Source organism: Electrophorus electricus, chromosome 22 (genome assembly GCF_013358815.1).
Source record: "Electrophorus electricus isolate fEleEle1 chromosome 22, fEleEle1.pri, whole genome shotgun sequence".
In the NCBI taxonomy this organism is placed as follows: Eukaryota; Metazoa; Chordata; class Actinopteri; order Gymnotiformes; family Gymnotidae; genus Electrophorus; species Electrophorus electricus.
In genome coordinates, this window is record NC_049556.1 from 7,618,525 (window position 1) to 7,634,203 (window position 15,679).

At 41.9% G+C, this 15,679-nt stretch overlaps 1 protein-coding gene and 1 pseudogene across 1 annotated transcript; both read right to left on the minus strand.

Annotated features, from left to right (window-relative positions):
• Positions 1-646: 646 nt before the first annotated feature.
• LOC118240631 (epidermal differentiation-specific protein-like) lies at positions 647-1,651 on the minus strand. Its single transcript, XM_035521644.1, has one exon. It carries the CDS (start codon positions 1,649-1,651, stop codon positions 647-649), a length of 1,005 nt encoding a protein of 334 aa, XP_035377537.1.
• A 5,005-nt stretch (positions 1,652-6,656) lies between these two features.
• On the minus strand, positions 6,657-9,285 carry LOC118240659 (annotated as a pseudogene).
• Positions 9,286-15,679: the final 6,394 nt, after the last annotated feature.

Here is a 15,679-nt window from a genome sequence, read left to right on the forward strand (position 1 = left end):
AGATCATTGCAAATGCCCTAATAATCAAATGCATGCACTCCAATTGTACCTTCCACAAATATTTTGTTTGCTGATGGGCGGAAACATGCCTAACGTATATTCTATAGTATGGAATGTGATGGAAGCTTTGTATACATCTGATCTCACAGGAATGAAATACAAGTGTGCCCTAAAAATGACATTGAAAAGCACAAAAAAAACCATTTTGCTAATTACATAACCCTTTTAGAATATTCATTAAATGCATGTAAAGCATATTTATGAGTGCATGTTGTCAATGCATGATCATCATAGAAGACCCTTAGATTTTTTAAATCATTCTTTTTATTATTTTATGCCATGTTTTAAAAAAAACGACACAGCAGATATCAAAATTACAAGAGAGGTAGGGGAGAAAAAGCATTTTATTCTTTTCTTATAAGGGGTAGTCACGCAGATTCTTTATTGGGTATCCCAGTAGCCTGGAGAATGAAAAGGTTCCCACACCTGAAATGTTCTCTGGAAATAATAATAGTAAATGAAGTCAATTTTTGTGTGACCACAGAGTAAACCTACTACACTACTGCTGCATATCCAGCATATGATGAGTGTATGTAAAATGCATATGTAATTTATATTTTCATGTAGACCGTGTTTCCTACCTGCATTAGATCTTCTCCTCCTTGAATTCAGCACTAATCGATTTCCCAGAGTTGCTCCTATACTCACCATACTCCACCTTACTCAGGAAACCTGTGTTGATGGTCAGCTTGACTGGGACCTTCACTTGCACCTCCTTCCTCACCACATTCACAGTGAGCTTGGTGTGGGGAGGGATTTTGGCTGGCAGGCTGACACGGACAGCCTTCTTCTCTGTTCTAGTGTTGCTGCTTCCTTTCTCCACTGTGAAAGTATTGCTCAAAGTGAGGCTGCTCGCTGCCTTCACTAAACCCACATTCAACTCAAATCTTGCTCCCACACTGATGCTTGATTCGTTGTGGAAGCTGAAGGTATCAGTGACAGCCTGCTCGTACTCTTGATCCAGCTCCGTGGAGAAGTTTTGCTCATGATCTGTATCATTCCGACCATCCAGGGTGTCAATGACAGCAGATGACACACGTTCCTCCTTCTGGCCCCAGAGGACCTCAGCTGTTATAATGGCCCTGCCCGGGTTTAGAGGGCGCACATGAGAGACTTTGTCATTGAACCAGTCATAGATAGGCACATCATGAGATGCTCTGGCCACCATCATAGCGCCACCTCTATTTGAATGCTCATAAAGGACCCAGGCTCCTCTCTGCACCTTGTGAGAAGAAGCTGTATCATTGAAAGAGCCATAGGCCAGGTTTGTCTCACAGGTAAGAACAATGCTCCTACCTCTGTATGCCGAGTGTTCATACAGTGTGATCTGAGGATTTGTCAGGTCATCTGTAATCATCTCTAGTGATGAAATGCTGTCATTGGGATTCACTCTGTTGTATTCTCCTTCTTCGTAGACAGCCTGGGAGCCACTGAAATTGATATCTGTGTAAGCCACCCATGGATTTCCAATCACCTTCAAAGAGGAAATGGTGTCATTAAAAAAGTGCTCAACCAAGTTGGAGACATTGGAGGTAAACTCTTTGCTGAGACCCTCAAAATTAATATGCTCATAGACAATGATCTTGTTCATGGTGTCCGGCAGAGTTAGTATCCCTGAAGTCAGTACAGGAACAGATGAGACTTAGACAGTGGAAAAAGAGGAGGACTCCCTCTTCATATATAGGAGGGCTGCAGTGGGTGGGAGTGGGAGGATCTGCAGGTTGTTCCCAAACACAGGAAACAGATACCTGCACTGTATCCCAAAACAAAACCGGCCAAGCCAATAGTTTCCAGCAGCCATTTAAATGGCACTGAAGATTTACAACACATCATTGCTGACGTGCATTCAGCAAGTGCTTCTGCCTGAAACTGGAAAACAGACAGGAATGTGGAATTAGTAGCTTTGGGCATTGCCAAAAGCTTACGCTGTCACCCTATTAACTGTGCTTTTGACTGGATGTCTAACTCCCTCCCTCCTTTTCTCTCTCCTTCCCTTAACCTTCCCTCTATGCAGATACCTATCTCTATCCTACACAAGCTTCATCAGGAATAGTAGCTGTATAGCTGCTCCCCTCATGGCTCTACTAAAGGGAGCACCCACAAAGCTGCAGCTGCTGAGGCACTCATCTGTGCATTAAAAAAGTCAATCATGATGGCTCCATTGCTCAAACAACCTGATCTTTCTAAAGCTTTTATACTTGAGGTAGACACTTCGGAGACAGGGGTAGGAGCAGTGTTGTGTCAGCGTGTAGGACCCAAACAGAAGCTCCATCTCATAGCCGTTTACTCCCACACACCCGCTGAATGGTACTACTTGCGGTAAATCTAACAATCCAGGAGTGGAGACATTGGTTAGAAGGAGCCAAGCACCCTTTTAGTGTGATCACTGACCACAAGAACCTGGGATGCATGAAGTCAGTTAAACATCTGAACATCCTGGTGCACATAAGGAGGATCCTTCAGCACCTGACCCCTCAGCAGTCCATCCTCTCACGCCATGCTCACAAGAGGATGCTCTTCTTCAGTGTGCTGCCTCTGCTGCACCCTGTCTTCAGGATGACACTGTCTTCAAGACACTCTGGTCACTGGAGGCCTTGCCTCCACCACAGCTAGGATGACTCCATCTCCATTACACCCCGCACTGCTATTCTCTGAAAGACTCATGAATTTGTTCTTTTTTCCTTTCCAACACACCTGACTGAACGGCTTGATATTTCACAGGTCAGACACTCTCGTTCAGAGCAACTTACAAATTTCAGTCATATTACAGAGGTAGGCAAGTGAAGTCTTAGGAGTCTTGTACAAGGACCCTAATTGGTATAGCATAGAGTACTTGTCGAACAGGATTTGAACCCCATGCCCCCTCAGGGGCAGAGTGCTGTTACCCACAGCACTGATCGTTGATTGACATGTTAAAACAAGAATGTTCAGTGAAAGCACCTGCAGTCAACTAGTCTTGAGAAACAACTGGTCAGTTGCCTAAACATGTGTCTGTTAAAACAAAGACATTACAGGCTCAAAAGGAAATAAAAGCATATTTGTGCTGTCATTTAAATAATGATTCGGTGACCAGCAGTTATGCACAGATCATTGCAAATGCCCCATTAATCAAATGCATGCACTCCAATTGTACCTTCCACAAATATTTTGTTTGCAGATGAGCGGAAACATGCCTAACGTATATTCTATAGTATGGAATGTGATAGAAGCTTTGTATACATCTGATCTAACAGGAATGAAATGCAAGTGTGCCCTAAAAATGACATTGAAAAGCACAAAAAAAGCATTTTGCTAATAATATAACCCTTTTAGAATATACAATTAATGCATGTAAAGCTTATTTATGAGTGCATGTTGTCAATGCATGATGATCATAGAAGACCCTTAGATTTTTTAAATTATTCTTTTTATTATTTTATGCGATGTTTTAAAAAAAACGACACAGCAAATATCAAAATTACAAGAGAGATAGGGGAGAAAAAGCATTTTATTCTTTTCTTATCAGGGCTAGTCACACAGATTCTTTATTGGGTATCCCAGTAGCCTGGAGAACGAAAAGGTTCCCACACCGGAAAAGTTCTCTGGAAATAATAATAGTAAATGAAGTCAATTTTTTTGTGACCACAGAGTAAAGCTACTATACTACTGCTGCATATCCAACATATGATGAGTGTATGTAAAATACATATGTAATTTATATTTTCATGTAGACTCTGTTTACTACCTGCATTAGAGCTTCTGCTCCTTAAATTCAGCATTAATCGAGTTCCCAGAGTTGCTCCTATACTCATGAATTTGTTCTTTTTCCTTTCCAATACACCTGACTGAAGGGCTTGATATTTCACAGGTCAGACACTGTCGTTCAGAGCAACTTACAAATTTCAGTCATATTACAGAGGTAGGCAAGTGAAGTCTTAGGAGCCTTGTACAAGGACCCTAATTGGTATTGCATAGAGTACTTGTCGAACAGGATTTGAACCCCATGCCCCCTCAGGGCAGAGTGCTGTTACCCACAGCACTGATCGTTGATTGACGTTAAAACAAGAATGTTCAGTGAAAGCACCTGCAGTCAACTAGTCTTGAGAAACAACTGGTCAGTTGCCTAAACATGTGTCTGTTAAAACAAAGACATTACAGGCTCAAAAGGAAATAAAAGCATATTTGTGCTGTCCTTTAAATAATGATTCGGTGACCAGCAGTTATGCACAGATCATTGCAAATGCCCCATTAATCAAATGCATGCACTCCAATTGTACCTTCCACAAATATTTTGTTTGCAGATGGGCGGAAACATGCCTAACGTATATTCTATAGTATGGAATGTGATAGAAGCTTTGTATACATCTGATCTAACAGGAATGAAATGCAAGTGTGCCCTAAAAATGACATTGAAAAGCACAAAAAAAGCATTTTGCTAATAATATAACCCTTTTAGAATATACAATAAATGCATGTAAAGCATATTTATGAGTGCATGTTGTCAATGCTTGATGATCATAGAAGACCCTTAGATTTTTAAATTATTCTTTTTATTATTTTATGCCATGTTTTAAAAAACGACACAGCAAATATCAAAATTACAAGAGAGATAGGGGAGAAAAAGCATTTTATTCTTTTCTTATCAGGGCTAGTCACACAGATTCTTTATTGGGTATCCCAGTAGCCTGGAGAACGAAAAGGTTCCCACACCTGAAAAGTTCTCTGGAAATAATAATAGTAAATGAAGTCAATTTTTTGTGACCACAGAGTAAAGCTACTACACTACTGCTGCATATCCAACATATGAGAAGAATGGTCAAATGGAAGAATGGTCAAAATTCCCATAAACACACTCCTAATCCTTGTGGAACACCTTCCCAAATGAGTTCAAGCTGTTATAGTTGCAAAGGGTGGGCCGACATCATATTAAACCGTATGGATTAAGATTGGGATGTCACTCTAGTTCATATGCATGCGAAGGCAGACGGGCGAATACTTTTGACAGTATAGTGTATATTACTGATGTGTTACTGAATATTATTTAAATGCTTCTTTGGTCTGGCTCCATTGACACTGAACTGAATGTAATGTGGGCACAACTGAATTTGACAACTCTGCATTACACTCTCACACCTTCACAAAGGTTGTAGCTCAAATTGTCCAGCTAAGAGTTTAAGAATTCCATTACTCTTATAGTATAAACAAAAGGTTACAAACATATACTGTGAATATGTTTGCTCACATGCTATGGACTCTGTGTATAATGAGTGAGAAGTCAGCTAGCTAATAATTAACCTTGTAAAAAGAATTTAAAAAGCTGGTGAAAAAATGACAGAAATCAGTGGAACACAATCTTGCTAGGTGAGAATCTGCCAATGTCCAGTTACAAAATAAATGGGCCATAAACCTAATTCATAAAAAAGAATTTGGAAAGTCAGGTTTTGCTGCATGTTGGACTGCAGAAATATGTTGAATATTAATGTTGAGACCATGTAATTGATAACTGTCAGATCTCAGTGAAATCAGTGAAAGTGTTTGGGGAGCCTGTTTACTAATCAGTGTAGCAGGGATTCTTTAACCGATATAGGTCCTTTGAAATAGCCACTTTTTTCTTTTTACGTATTGTCACTGTGGGTTACTTCTGAAAAGGCTGTAGCTATATAGGGTTGGTTCAAATATCCTTTAAATGAAAGTGCTTCTAAACTTTGGATTTTCACAAAAAATACTTTTTCACAGGTAAGAACAATGCTGCTGCCTCTGTATGCTGAGCGTTCATACAGTGTGATCTGAGGATTTGTCAGGTCATCTATGATCATCTCTAGTGACGAAATGCTGTCATTGTGTTCGACTCTGTTGGATTCTCCTTCATCGTAGAAGAGCCGCTGAAATTGATATCTGTGTAAGCGACCAATGGATTTCCAATCACCTTCAAAGAGGAAATGGTGTCATTAAAAAAGGGTTCAACCAAGTTGAAGACATTGGAGGTAAACTCTTTGCTGAGACCCTCAAAATTAATATGCTCATAGACAATGATCTTGTTCATGGTGTCCGGCAGAGTTAGTATCCCTGAAGTCAGTACAGGAACAGATGAGACTGAGACAGTGGAAAAAGAGCAGGACTCCTTCTTCATATATAGGAGGGCTGCAGTGGGTTGGGAGTGGGAGGATCTGCAGGTTGTTCCCAAGCACTGGAAACAGATACCTGCACTGTATCCCAAAACAAAACCGGCCAAGCCAATAGTTTCCAGAAGCCATTTAAATGGCACTGAAGATTTAGATTTTTTAAATAATTCTTTTTATTATTTTATGCCATGTTTTAAAAAAAACGACACAGCAGATATCAAAATTACAAGAGAGATAGGGGAGAAAAAGCATTTTATTCTTTTCTTATCAGGGCTAGTCACGCAGATTCTTTATTGGGTATCCCAGTAGCCTGGAGAACGAAAAGGTTCCCACACCTGAAAAGTTCTCTGGAAATAATAATAGTAAATGAAGTCAATTTTTTTGTGACCACAGAGTAAAGCTACTACACTACTGCTGCATATCCAACATATGATGAGTGTATGTAAAATACATATGTCATTTATATTTTCATGTAGACCGTGTTTACTACCTGCATTAGATCTTCTGCTCCTTAAATTCAGCATTAATCGAGTTCCCAGAGTTGCTCCTATACTCATGAATTTGTTCTTTTTTCCTTTCCAACACACCTGACTGAAGGGCTTGATATTTCACAGGTCAGACACTCTCGTCCAGAGCAACTTACAAATTTCAGTCATATTACAGAGGTAGGCAAGTAAAGACTTAGGAGCCTTGTACAAGAACCCTAATTGGTATAGCATAGAGTACTTGTCCAAACAGGATTTGAACCCCATGCCCCCTCAGGGGCAGAGTGCTGTTACCCACAGCGCTGATCGTTGATTGACGTTAAAACAAGAATGTTCAGTGAAAGCACCTGCAGTCCACTAGTCTTGAGAAACAACTGGTCACATGCCTAAACATGTATCTGTTAAAACAAAGACATTACAGTCTCAAAAGGAAATAAAAGCATATTTGTGCTGTCATTTAAATAATGATTCATTTACCAGCAGTTATGCACAGATCATTGCAAATGCCCCATTAATCAAATGCATGCACTCCAATTGTACCTTCCACAAATATTTTGTTTGCAGATGGCGGAAACATGCCTAACGTATATTCTATAGTATGGAATGTGATGGAAGCTTTGTATACATCTGATCTAACAGGAATGAAATACAAGTGTGCCCTAAAAATGACATTGAAAAGCAAAAAAAAAAGCATTTTGCTAATAATATAACCCTTTTAGAATATCCAATAAATGCATGTAAAGCATATTTATGAGTGCATGTTGTCAATGCATGATCATCATAGAAGACCCTTAGATTTTTTAAATAATTCTTTTTATTATTTATGCCATGTTTTAAAAAAACGACACAGCAGATATCAAAATTACAAGAGAGATAGGGGAGAAAAAGCATTTTATTCTTTTCTTATCAGGGCTAGTCACGCAGATTCTTTATTGGGTATCCCAGTAGCCTGGAGAACGAAAAGGTTCCCACACCTGAAAAGTTCTCTGGAAATAATAATAGTAAATGAAGTCAATTTTTTTTTGTGACCACAGAGTAAAGCTACTACACTACTGCTGCATATCCAACATATGATGAGTGTATGTAAAATACATATGTCATTTATATTTTCATGTAGACCGTGTTTACTACCTGCATTAGATCTTCTGCCTCCTTAAATTCAGCATTAATCGATTTTCCCAGAGTTGCTCCTATACTCATGAATTTGTTCTTTTTTCCTTTCCAACACACCTGACTGAAGGGCTTGGATATTTCACAGGTCAGACACTCTCGTCCAGAGCAACTTACAAATTTCAGTCATATTACAGAGGTAGGCAAGTAAAGACTTAGGAGCCTTGTACAAGAACCCTAATTGGTATAGCATAGAGTACTTGTCCAAACAGGATTTGAACCCCATGCCCCCTCAGGGGCAGAGTGCTGTTACCCACAGCGCTGATCGTTGATTGACGTTTAAAACAAGAATGTTCAGTGAAAGCACCTGCAGTCCACTAGTCTTGAGAAACAACTGGTCACATGCCTAAACATGTATCTGTTAAAACAAAGACATTACAGACTCAAAAGGAAATAAAAGCATATTTGTGCTGTCATTTAAATAATGATTCAGTTACCAGCAGTTATGCACAGATCATTGCAAATGCCCCATTAATCAAATGCATGCACTCCAATTGTACCTTCCACAAATATTTTGTTTGCAGATGGGCGGAAACATGCCTAACGTATATTCTATAGTATGGAATGTGATGGAAGCTTTGTATACATCTGATCTAACAGGAATGAAATATAAGTGAGCTTGGTGTGGGTAGGGATTTTGGCTGGCAGGCTGACACGAACAGCCTTCTTCTCTGTTCTAGAGTTGCTGCTTCCTTTCTCCACTGTGAAAGTATTGCTCAAATTGAGGCTTCTCTCTGCCTTCACTAAACCCACATTCACCTCAAATTTTGCTCCCAAACTGATGCTTGATTCGTTGCGGAAGCTGAAGGTATCAGTGACAGCCTGCTCGTACTCTTGATCCAGCTCCGTGGAGAAGTTTTGCTCATGATCTGTATCATTCCGACCATCCAGGGTGTCAATGACAACAGATGACACGTGTTCCTCCTTCTGGCCCCAGAGGACCTCAGCTGTTATAATGGACCTACCCGGGTTTAAGGGCGCACATGAGAGTCTTTGTCATTGAACCAGCCATAGTTAGGCACATCACAAGATGCTCTGGCCACCATCATAGCGCCACCTCTATTTGAATGCTCATAAAGGACCCAGGCTCCTCTCTGCACCTTGTGAGAAGAAGCTGTATCATTGAAAGAGCCATAGGCCAGGTTTGTCTCACAGGTAAGAACAATGCTGCCTCCTCTGTATGCCGAGTGTTCATACAGTGTGATCTGAGGATTTGTCAGGTCATCTGTAATCATCTCTAGTGATGAAATGCTGTCATTGGGATTCACTCTGTTGTATTCTCCTTCTTCGTAGACAGCCTGGGAGCCACTGAAATTGATATCTGTGTAAGCCACCCATGGATTTCCAATCACCTTCAAAGAGGAAATGGTGTCATTAAAAAAGTGCTCAACCAAGTTGGAGACATTGGAGGTAAACTCTTTGCTGAGACCCTCAAAATTAATATGCTCATAGACAATGATCTTGTTCATGGTGTCCGGCAGAGTTAGTATCCCTGAAGTCAGTACAGGAACAGATGAGACTGAGACAGTGGAAAAAGAGCAGGACTCCCTCTTCATATATAGGAGGGCTGCAGTGGGTGGGAGTGGGAGGATCTGCAGGTTGTTCCCAAGCACTGGAAACAGATACCTGCACTGTATCCCAAAACAAAACCGGCCAAGCCAATAGTTTCCAGCAGCCATTTAAATGGCACTGAAGATTTACAACACATCATTGCTGACCTGCATTCAGCAAGTGCTACTGCCTGAAACTGGAAAACAGACAGGAATGTGGAATTAGTAGCTTTGGGCCTTGCCAAAAGCTTACGCTGTCACCCTATTAACTGTGCTTTTGACTGGATCTCTAACTCCCTCCCTCCTTTTCTCTCTCCTTCCCTTAACCTTCCCTCTATGCAGATACCTATCTCTATCCTACACAAGGTTCATCAGGAATAGTAGCTGTATAGCTGCTCCCCTCATGGCTCTACTAAAGGGAGCACCCACAAAGCTGCAGCTGCTGAGGCACTCATCTGTGCATTAAAAAAGTCAATCATGATGGCTCCATTGCTCAAACAACCTGATCTTTCTAAAGCTTTTATACTTGAGGTAGACGCTGCGGAAGCAGGGGTAGGAGCAGTGTTGTGTCAGCGTGTAGGACCCAAACAGAAGCTCCATCTCATAGCCGTTTACTCCCACACACCCGGTGAATGGTACTACTTGCGGTAAATCTAACAATCCAGGAGTGGAGACATTGGTTAGAAGGAGCCAAGCACCCTTTTAGTGTGATCACTGACCACAAGAACCTGGGATGCATGAAGTCAGTTAAACATCTGAACATCCTGGTGCACATAAGGAGGATCCTCCAGCACCTGACCCCTCAGCAGTCCATCCTCTCATGCCTTGCTCACAAGAGGATGCTCTTCTTCAGTGTGCTGCCTCTGCTGCACCCTGTCTTCAGGATGAAACTATCTTAAAGACACTGGTCACTGGAGGCCTTGCCTCCACCACAGCTAGGATGACTCCATCTCCATTGCACCCCGCACTGCTATTCCCTGAAAGACTCATGAATTTGTGCTTTTTTCCTTTCCAACACACCTGACTGAAGGGCTTGATATTTTACATTTTACAGGTCAGACACTCTCATCCAGAGCAACTTACAAATTTCAGTCATATTACAGAGGTAGGCAAGTGAAGTCTTAGGAGGCTTGTACAAGGACCCTAATTGGTATAGCATAGAGTACTTGTCCAAACAGGATTTGAACGCTGTTACCCACAGCGATGATCGTTGACTGACGTTAAAACAAGAATGTCCTGTCTCTCACTCAGTGGTTATGTACAGCGTTAATGTAACCGTGAGTGGATGTGCAACCAAGAGTGTGTGGAGGCCTTTCAACACTCATGTATACAACAAATGACGTGATGGATATGAAGTGCTGTGAGGGGGATCTGTGTAACAGTACTGGCAGCTTACACTGAGTCTCTTCGTCTTTGTGGGGCATCTGCTCTCCTCCACCTTCCTCAGCTCAGCTTTGTGGTAACCTCCATTCAGGAAATGGTTTAAACAATTATTACCATGTTTGCTCTAAATTATAAAATCAGTGTGCATGCATTCATACTGCACCTACAGCAATTCCTAACTGATAACTTTGTAATTTCTCCATTTTGTGTATCAAGAAAGTATGACGATGTCTAATGTAGTACAATAAAAGAATTAACTGTGGTGCAATCTTGTCCTTTAATTTCTACAGTTTCAGTTTAATAGCATAATGATGCCTCCTGTGTTATGTTCAAGTTCAAGTTCAAGTTCGGTTTATTTGTCACATACATAGTCATACACAGTACAACACGCAGTGAAATGGTGGAGAGTGCTCTCTCCAAACTGAGGAAGAGAACCAGGGGTGCATAGAGAAAAAAATATATATACAGATAAATATATATTCTATGTATGTACAAAAATATATTAACAATGTATGTACAATATATGTATATTATGATTATATACACAATGTACAATGTATATGGTTGAGTATATATGTACACAATCTACAGAATGTACAGATCCATTGTATAGTACCATATCTACAGTTGTTGTAACAGGTTAATTGAGTATAAATCTAAATCTATATATACAGATGTACAGATATACAGTCATGTTACGTAGTGGTGGTGGTGGTCCCCACAGTTTCAGTTTCCCTGATTCAGGGCCCGAATAGCCTGTGGGAAGAAGCTCCTCTTCAGCCTCTCTGTCTTGGCCTTCAGGGAGCGGAAGCGCCTCCCTGACCTCAACAGAGAGAAGAGTCTATTGTTGGGATGGGTGGGGTCCTTCACAATTTTCCTGGCCTTGGTTTGGCACCGCTTGTAGTAGGTGGTCTGCAGGTCAGGAAGTTCCGAGTGAGTGATGCGCTCTGCTGAACGCACTACCCTTTGGAATGCTTGTCTGTCCTGCTTGGTGCTATTTCCAAACCAGACTGTGATGTTCCCCGTGAGGATGCTCTCGATAGTGCAGGTGTAGAAGTTCCGCAGTACCTTGGAGGGCAGTCTGAAGTCCCTTAGGCGTCTGAGGTGGTAAAGACGCTGACGAGCCTTCTTTGCCAGGGAGCTGGTATGGCGGGACCAGGACAGGTCCTGCGAGATGTGAACACCAAGGTACCTGAAACTATCTACTCTCTCCACCGTGGTTCCACTGATCCTCACAGGTTGGTAGTGCCGCTCCTGCTTCTTGCTGCAATCCACGATCAGATCCTTTGTCTTACTGACGTTTAGGAGGAGATTATTTTCCTGGCACCAGTTTTCCAGGTGTTTAATCTCCTCCAGGTAGGCCCTCTCGTCGTTGTCCGAGATCAGACCCACGACAACGGTGTCATCAGCAAACTTGACAATGGTGTTAGAGCTGGAAGTGGCTGTGCAGTCGTAGGTGTACAGTGAGTAGAGCAGGGGGCTTAGGACACAACCCTGAGGAGCTCCAGTGCTGAGGGTGAGGGTGGATGAGGCGCAGTTGCCCACCCGTACTGATTGTGGTCTGTCTGTTAGGAAGTTGGAGATCCAGTCGCACAGGGATGTATGCAGTCCTAGATCTCCCAACTTAGTAGTGAGTAGGGAGGGAATGATAGTGTTAAATGCTGAACTGTAGTCGACAAATAGCATTTTAACATAATTTCCCCTCCCTTCGTCCAGGTGAGTCAGTGTAGTGTGGAGCAGATGTGCAATCGCATCGTCAGTGGAGCGTTTGTGGCGGTATGCAAACTGCAGTGGGTCCGTGGAGGCTGGCAGTGAAGATGTGATGAAGTCTCTAACTAGCTTTTCAAAGCACTTCATCACGACTGATGTGAGGGCGACAGGGCGGTAGTCATTGAGGTCGGAGGGTCGAGGTTTCTTCGGGACGGGGACGATGGTGGACCGCTTGAAGCTGGACGGGACAATACCGAGCGTCAGGGAGAGATTGAAGATGTCGGTGAATACCGGGGCTAGCTGATCTGCGCAGGCTTTGAGGACCCTCCCGCAGATACCGTCTGGTCCCCTCGCCTTCCTGGTATTCACCCTTTTAAACACTCTCCTCACGTCACTCTCCGTGATGATGAGAGGGCGCTGTTCTATGGTGGGCCCCACGCATGTGCCATTGGCTGCGCCGATAGTGCCATTTGCACTAGCGCCGTTAGCATTGGCGCTGTTAGCACTAGCGCCGTTAGCATTGGCGCTGTTAGCACTAGCGCCGTTGGCATTTGTGCTGCGAGCATTAGCGCTGCTAGATGTAGTCTCGAAGCGAGCAAAGAATGTATTCAGCTCGTTCGCCAGAGACTCATCCGCACTCATCAGCCCAGAGGGTGGGCTCCTGTAGTCCGTGATCATCCGTAGTCCCTGCCACAGGGATCTAGAGCCACTCTGCTGGAACTGTGTCTCTAGTTTCTTCCCGTAGCGCCGCTTCGCCTCCCTCACCGCCCTGCGCACTCCGTATGCTGCAGACTTGTACTCGTCCATGTTCCCGCTGATGATCCCCGCATTGTAGGCAGCAGTTCGAGAGTTCAGAGCCTCGCGGATGGTTCTGTCCACCCAGGGCTTCTGGTTGGAAAACTTCTTGATGGTGATTCTTGGGATCGTGTCGTCCACCAGTTTCCCAATAAATCCTACTACTGCCTCCGTAAACTTATTCAAGGTAATGTGACTGGGAGAACATTAGAAGAATCACAATATCTACTAAAAGTAAACTCCAATTATGAAACTGTGGGAATTTTCACTCACAGAATGTGAATGAAACCAACGTCAGAAGGCAAAAAAACACACTCAGGATCTACAGGTTGCGTTGTGGGGTAAGGAGGCGGACACGTGCTGAGAGGAGAGAGATTTAATAGGGGCAAATCCAAAATCAGAGTCGATAATACGGTCCAGGGTCACAGTGGTGACATGGAGAGTACGAGGAAACGTTACAAAACAAAAACACAAACTAGCGAAGCAGGCTATAACTAAGGCAAGGGAACACTCAGGACTAGGAAAGACAAAGGCTAAGATAAACACACAACCATCAAACATTAATTCAAACAATGAAACAACAAAACAAACAATCAAACCTCCAAACAATGAACAGCCACAATTAGGGCACACAACAGGGTTTATATACATGAACTCCAAATGAGGGACAGGTGTACGCAATCAATGTGAGAACAAAACGAAACTATGGAACGGAACTAAACACATGACAGGGAAAACACGGAACGTGGAAGGGACTGATCGTGACACTACACAGGTTCATTTATAGCAATTAATGAAAAATAGACATGGGTTCTTCAAAATCAAAACAGTCGTTCATGGGAGTTATAATTGTGTGAAAAGATTAAGTATGAACTCTTTCCATTCTGGCAGTAATTAACAAATATCTGTGAATATACTATTGACAAACTCCGGGGGGGAAAGACGGAAGTTATATGCAGGTTGCTAAAGAACAAAAGAGTACAATGGTACAGTCATGGTCATACATATCATGCACGCATCATGCATTCATCAAACATGCTGTGCACTATTGCAAAAACAACCCTGAGTAAACGGTATATGTGAGACAGTGCAGAATGAGTGGGATAGCAGTGGAAGTGATATCATTAGATGTCATTTTATTGTCTAAGGTATTTAGCTTGACATTCCTACAAGGTGCAGAGTAATAGAGGTGGCATCTGAGAGGGTGGGAGTGTATGTCAGAGTACAGGCCTTGTTGGAGTACTACTGACTATGCAGCAGCCTGATGACCTGCAGGAGGTATTTGACCCTGAGCCTGCTGTTTTTGGCTTTGTATGCTTCTGAATCATATTCCTGGATGGCAGCAGTGACAGATTACTGTGGCTTGGGTGGATGGGCTCTCTTATGGTCCTCTTGGATTTCCTCAAACAGTGTTTGGTGTACAGTACAGTCTTGATAAGAAGAAGGAAAGAAAGAATCATTTATTATACACCTGCCAGAAAGCATTTGCATTTGTATTTTTATAATATTTTATAATATTTTAACTGCCTATTAATCATTGAGTAGCATTTTAAATTGTGATTGTATTCTATTTTGACTGGCTTTTTTCAGCAGTCTAAAATACAGTTTAGAGAAAATGAGTAAAGTCTTTCTAAGTTGATACATGAGTGGTTTAATCAACACTGCCCTGTTGTTACTAGTATTATTAATGAATAAGGAATCATTTTGTGTTGATATTTAATTATTTATGGACTGATTTAACTTCCGGGTTAATTTATTGGGGGGGGGCTAAGTGGTTAATTACTCAGAGCCGTGTCAATTTCAGTGTGGCAGCATCACCAGCCTAAGCATAAGTAAGAATGATTTTAAAACAAATTATACTGTCACTAACAGATTGTGAACAGGTACCCACCAAATAATTTTATTTTTGTTATTTGTTCTGTAGATATTATACTATAGACTATAGTATAAATTCTTGTGTACCAGCCACACACCTAGCTAATATATTATCTCGGCTGTTGGCATATCTAAAGGTAAACCGCCCAAGAAACGCATATGCTAGCATAATGCTTGTGGGTTTGGTGCTTGTTAGAAAAAATAGCTCACCTTCCTAAAGGTAGTTCTCAATACGCGGGTTGATATAGTCAGATGGGTGGCAGTATAATTCTAATGCGTGATATGCATAAGGAAGACATATCAATTACTGTTATGCAAAGCGTTAAGGTAGCTGTGAATAGATATTCAACCAAGAGTTGAGCAACCTGCTCAGCAGGTTTTATTCAGGTTTTCTGCAGTACGGCACCCCTCACCAGCTGCTAACAGCATTACACTTCAAAAGCAACAACTAGGAACCACCAACATGTTGACTCACTCACAAGCCACTTCTATAGCGTTTTTATTATTTTATTTATTTATTTTACCATTAATGATGAATCTTACATCCTAA

Coding starts and splice junctions, on each gene's coding strand:
- LOC118240631 (XM_035521644.1), bottom strand. CDS start 1,651: ATGAACAAGATCATTGTCTATGAGCATATTAATTTTGAGGGTCTCAGC.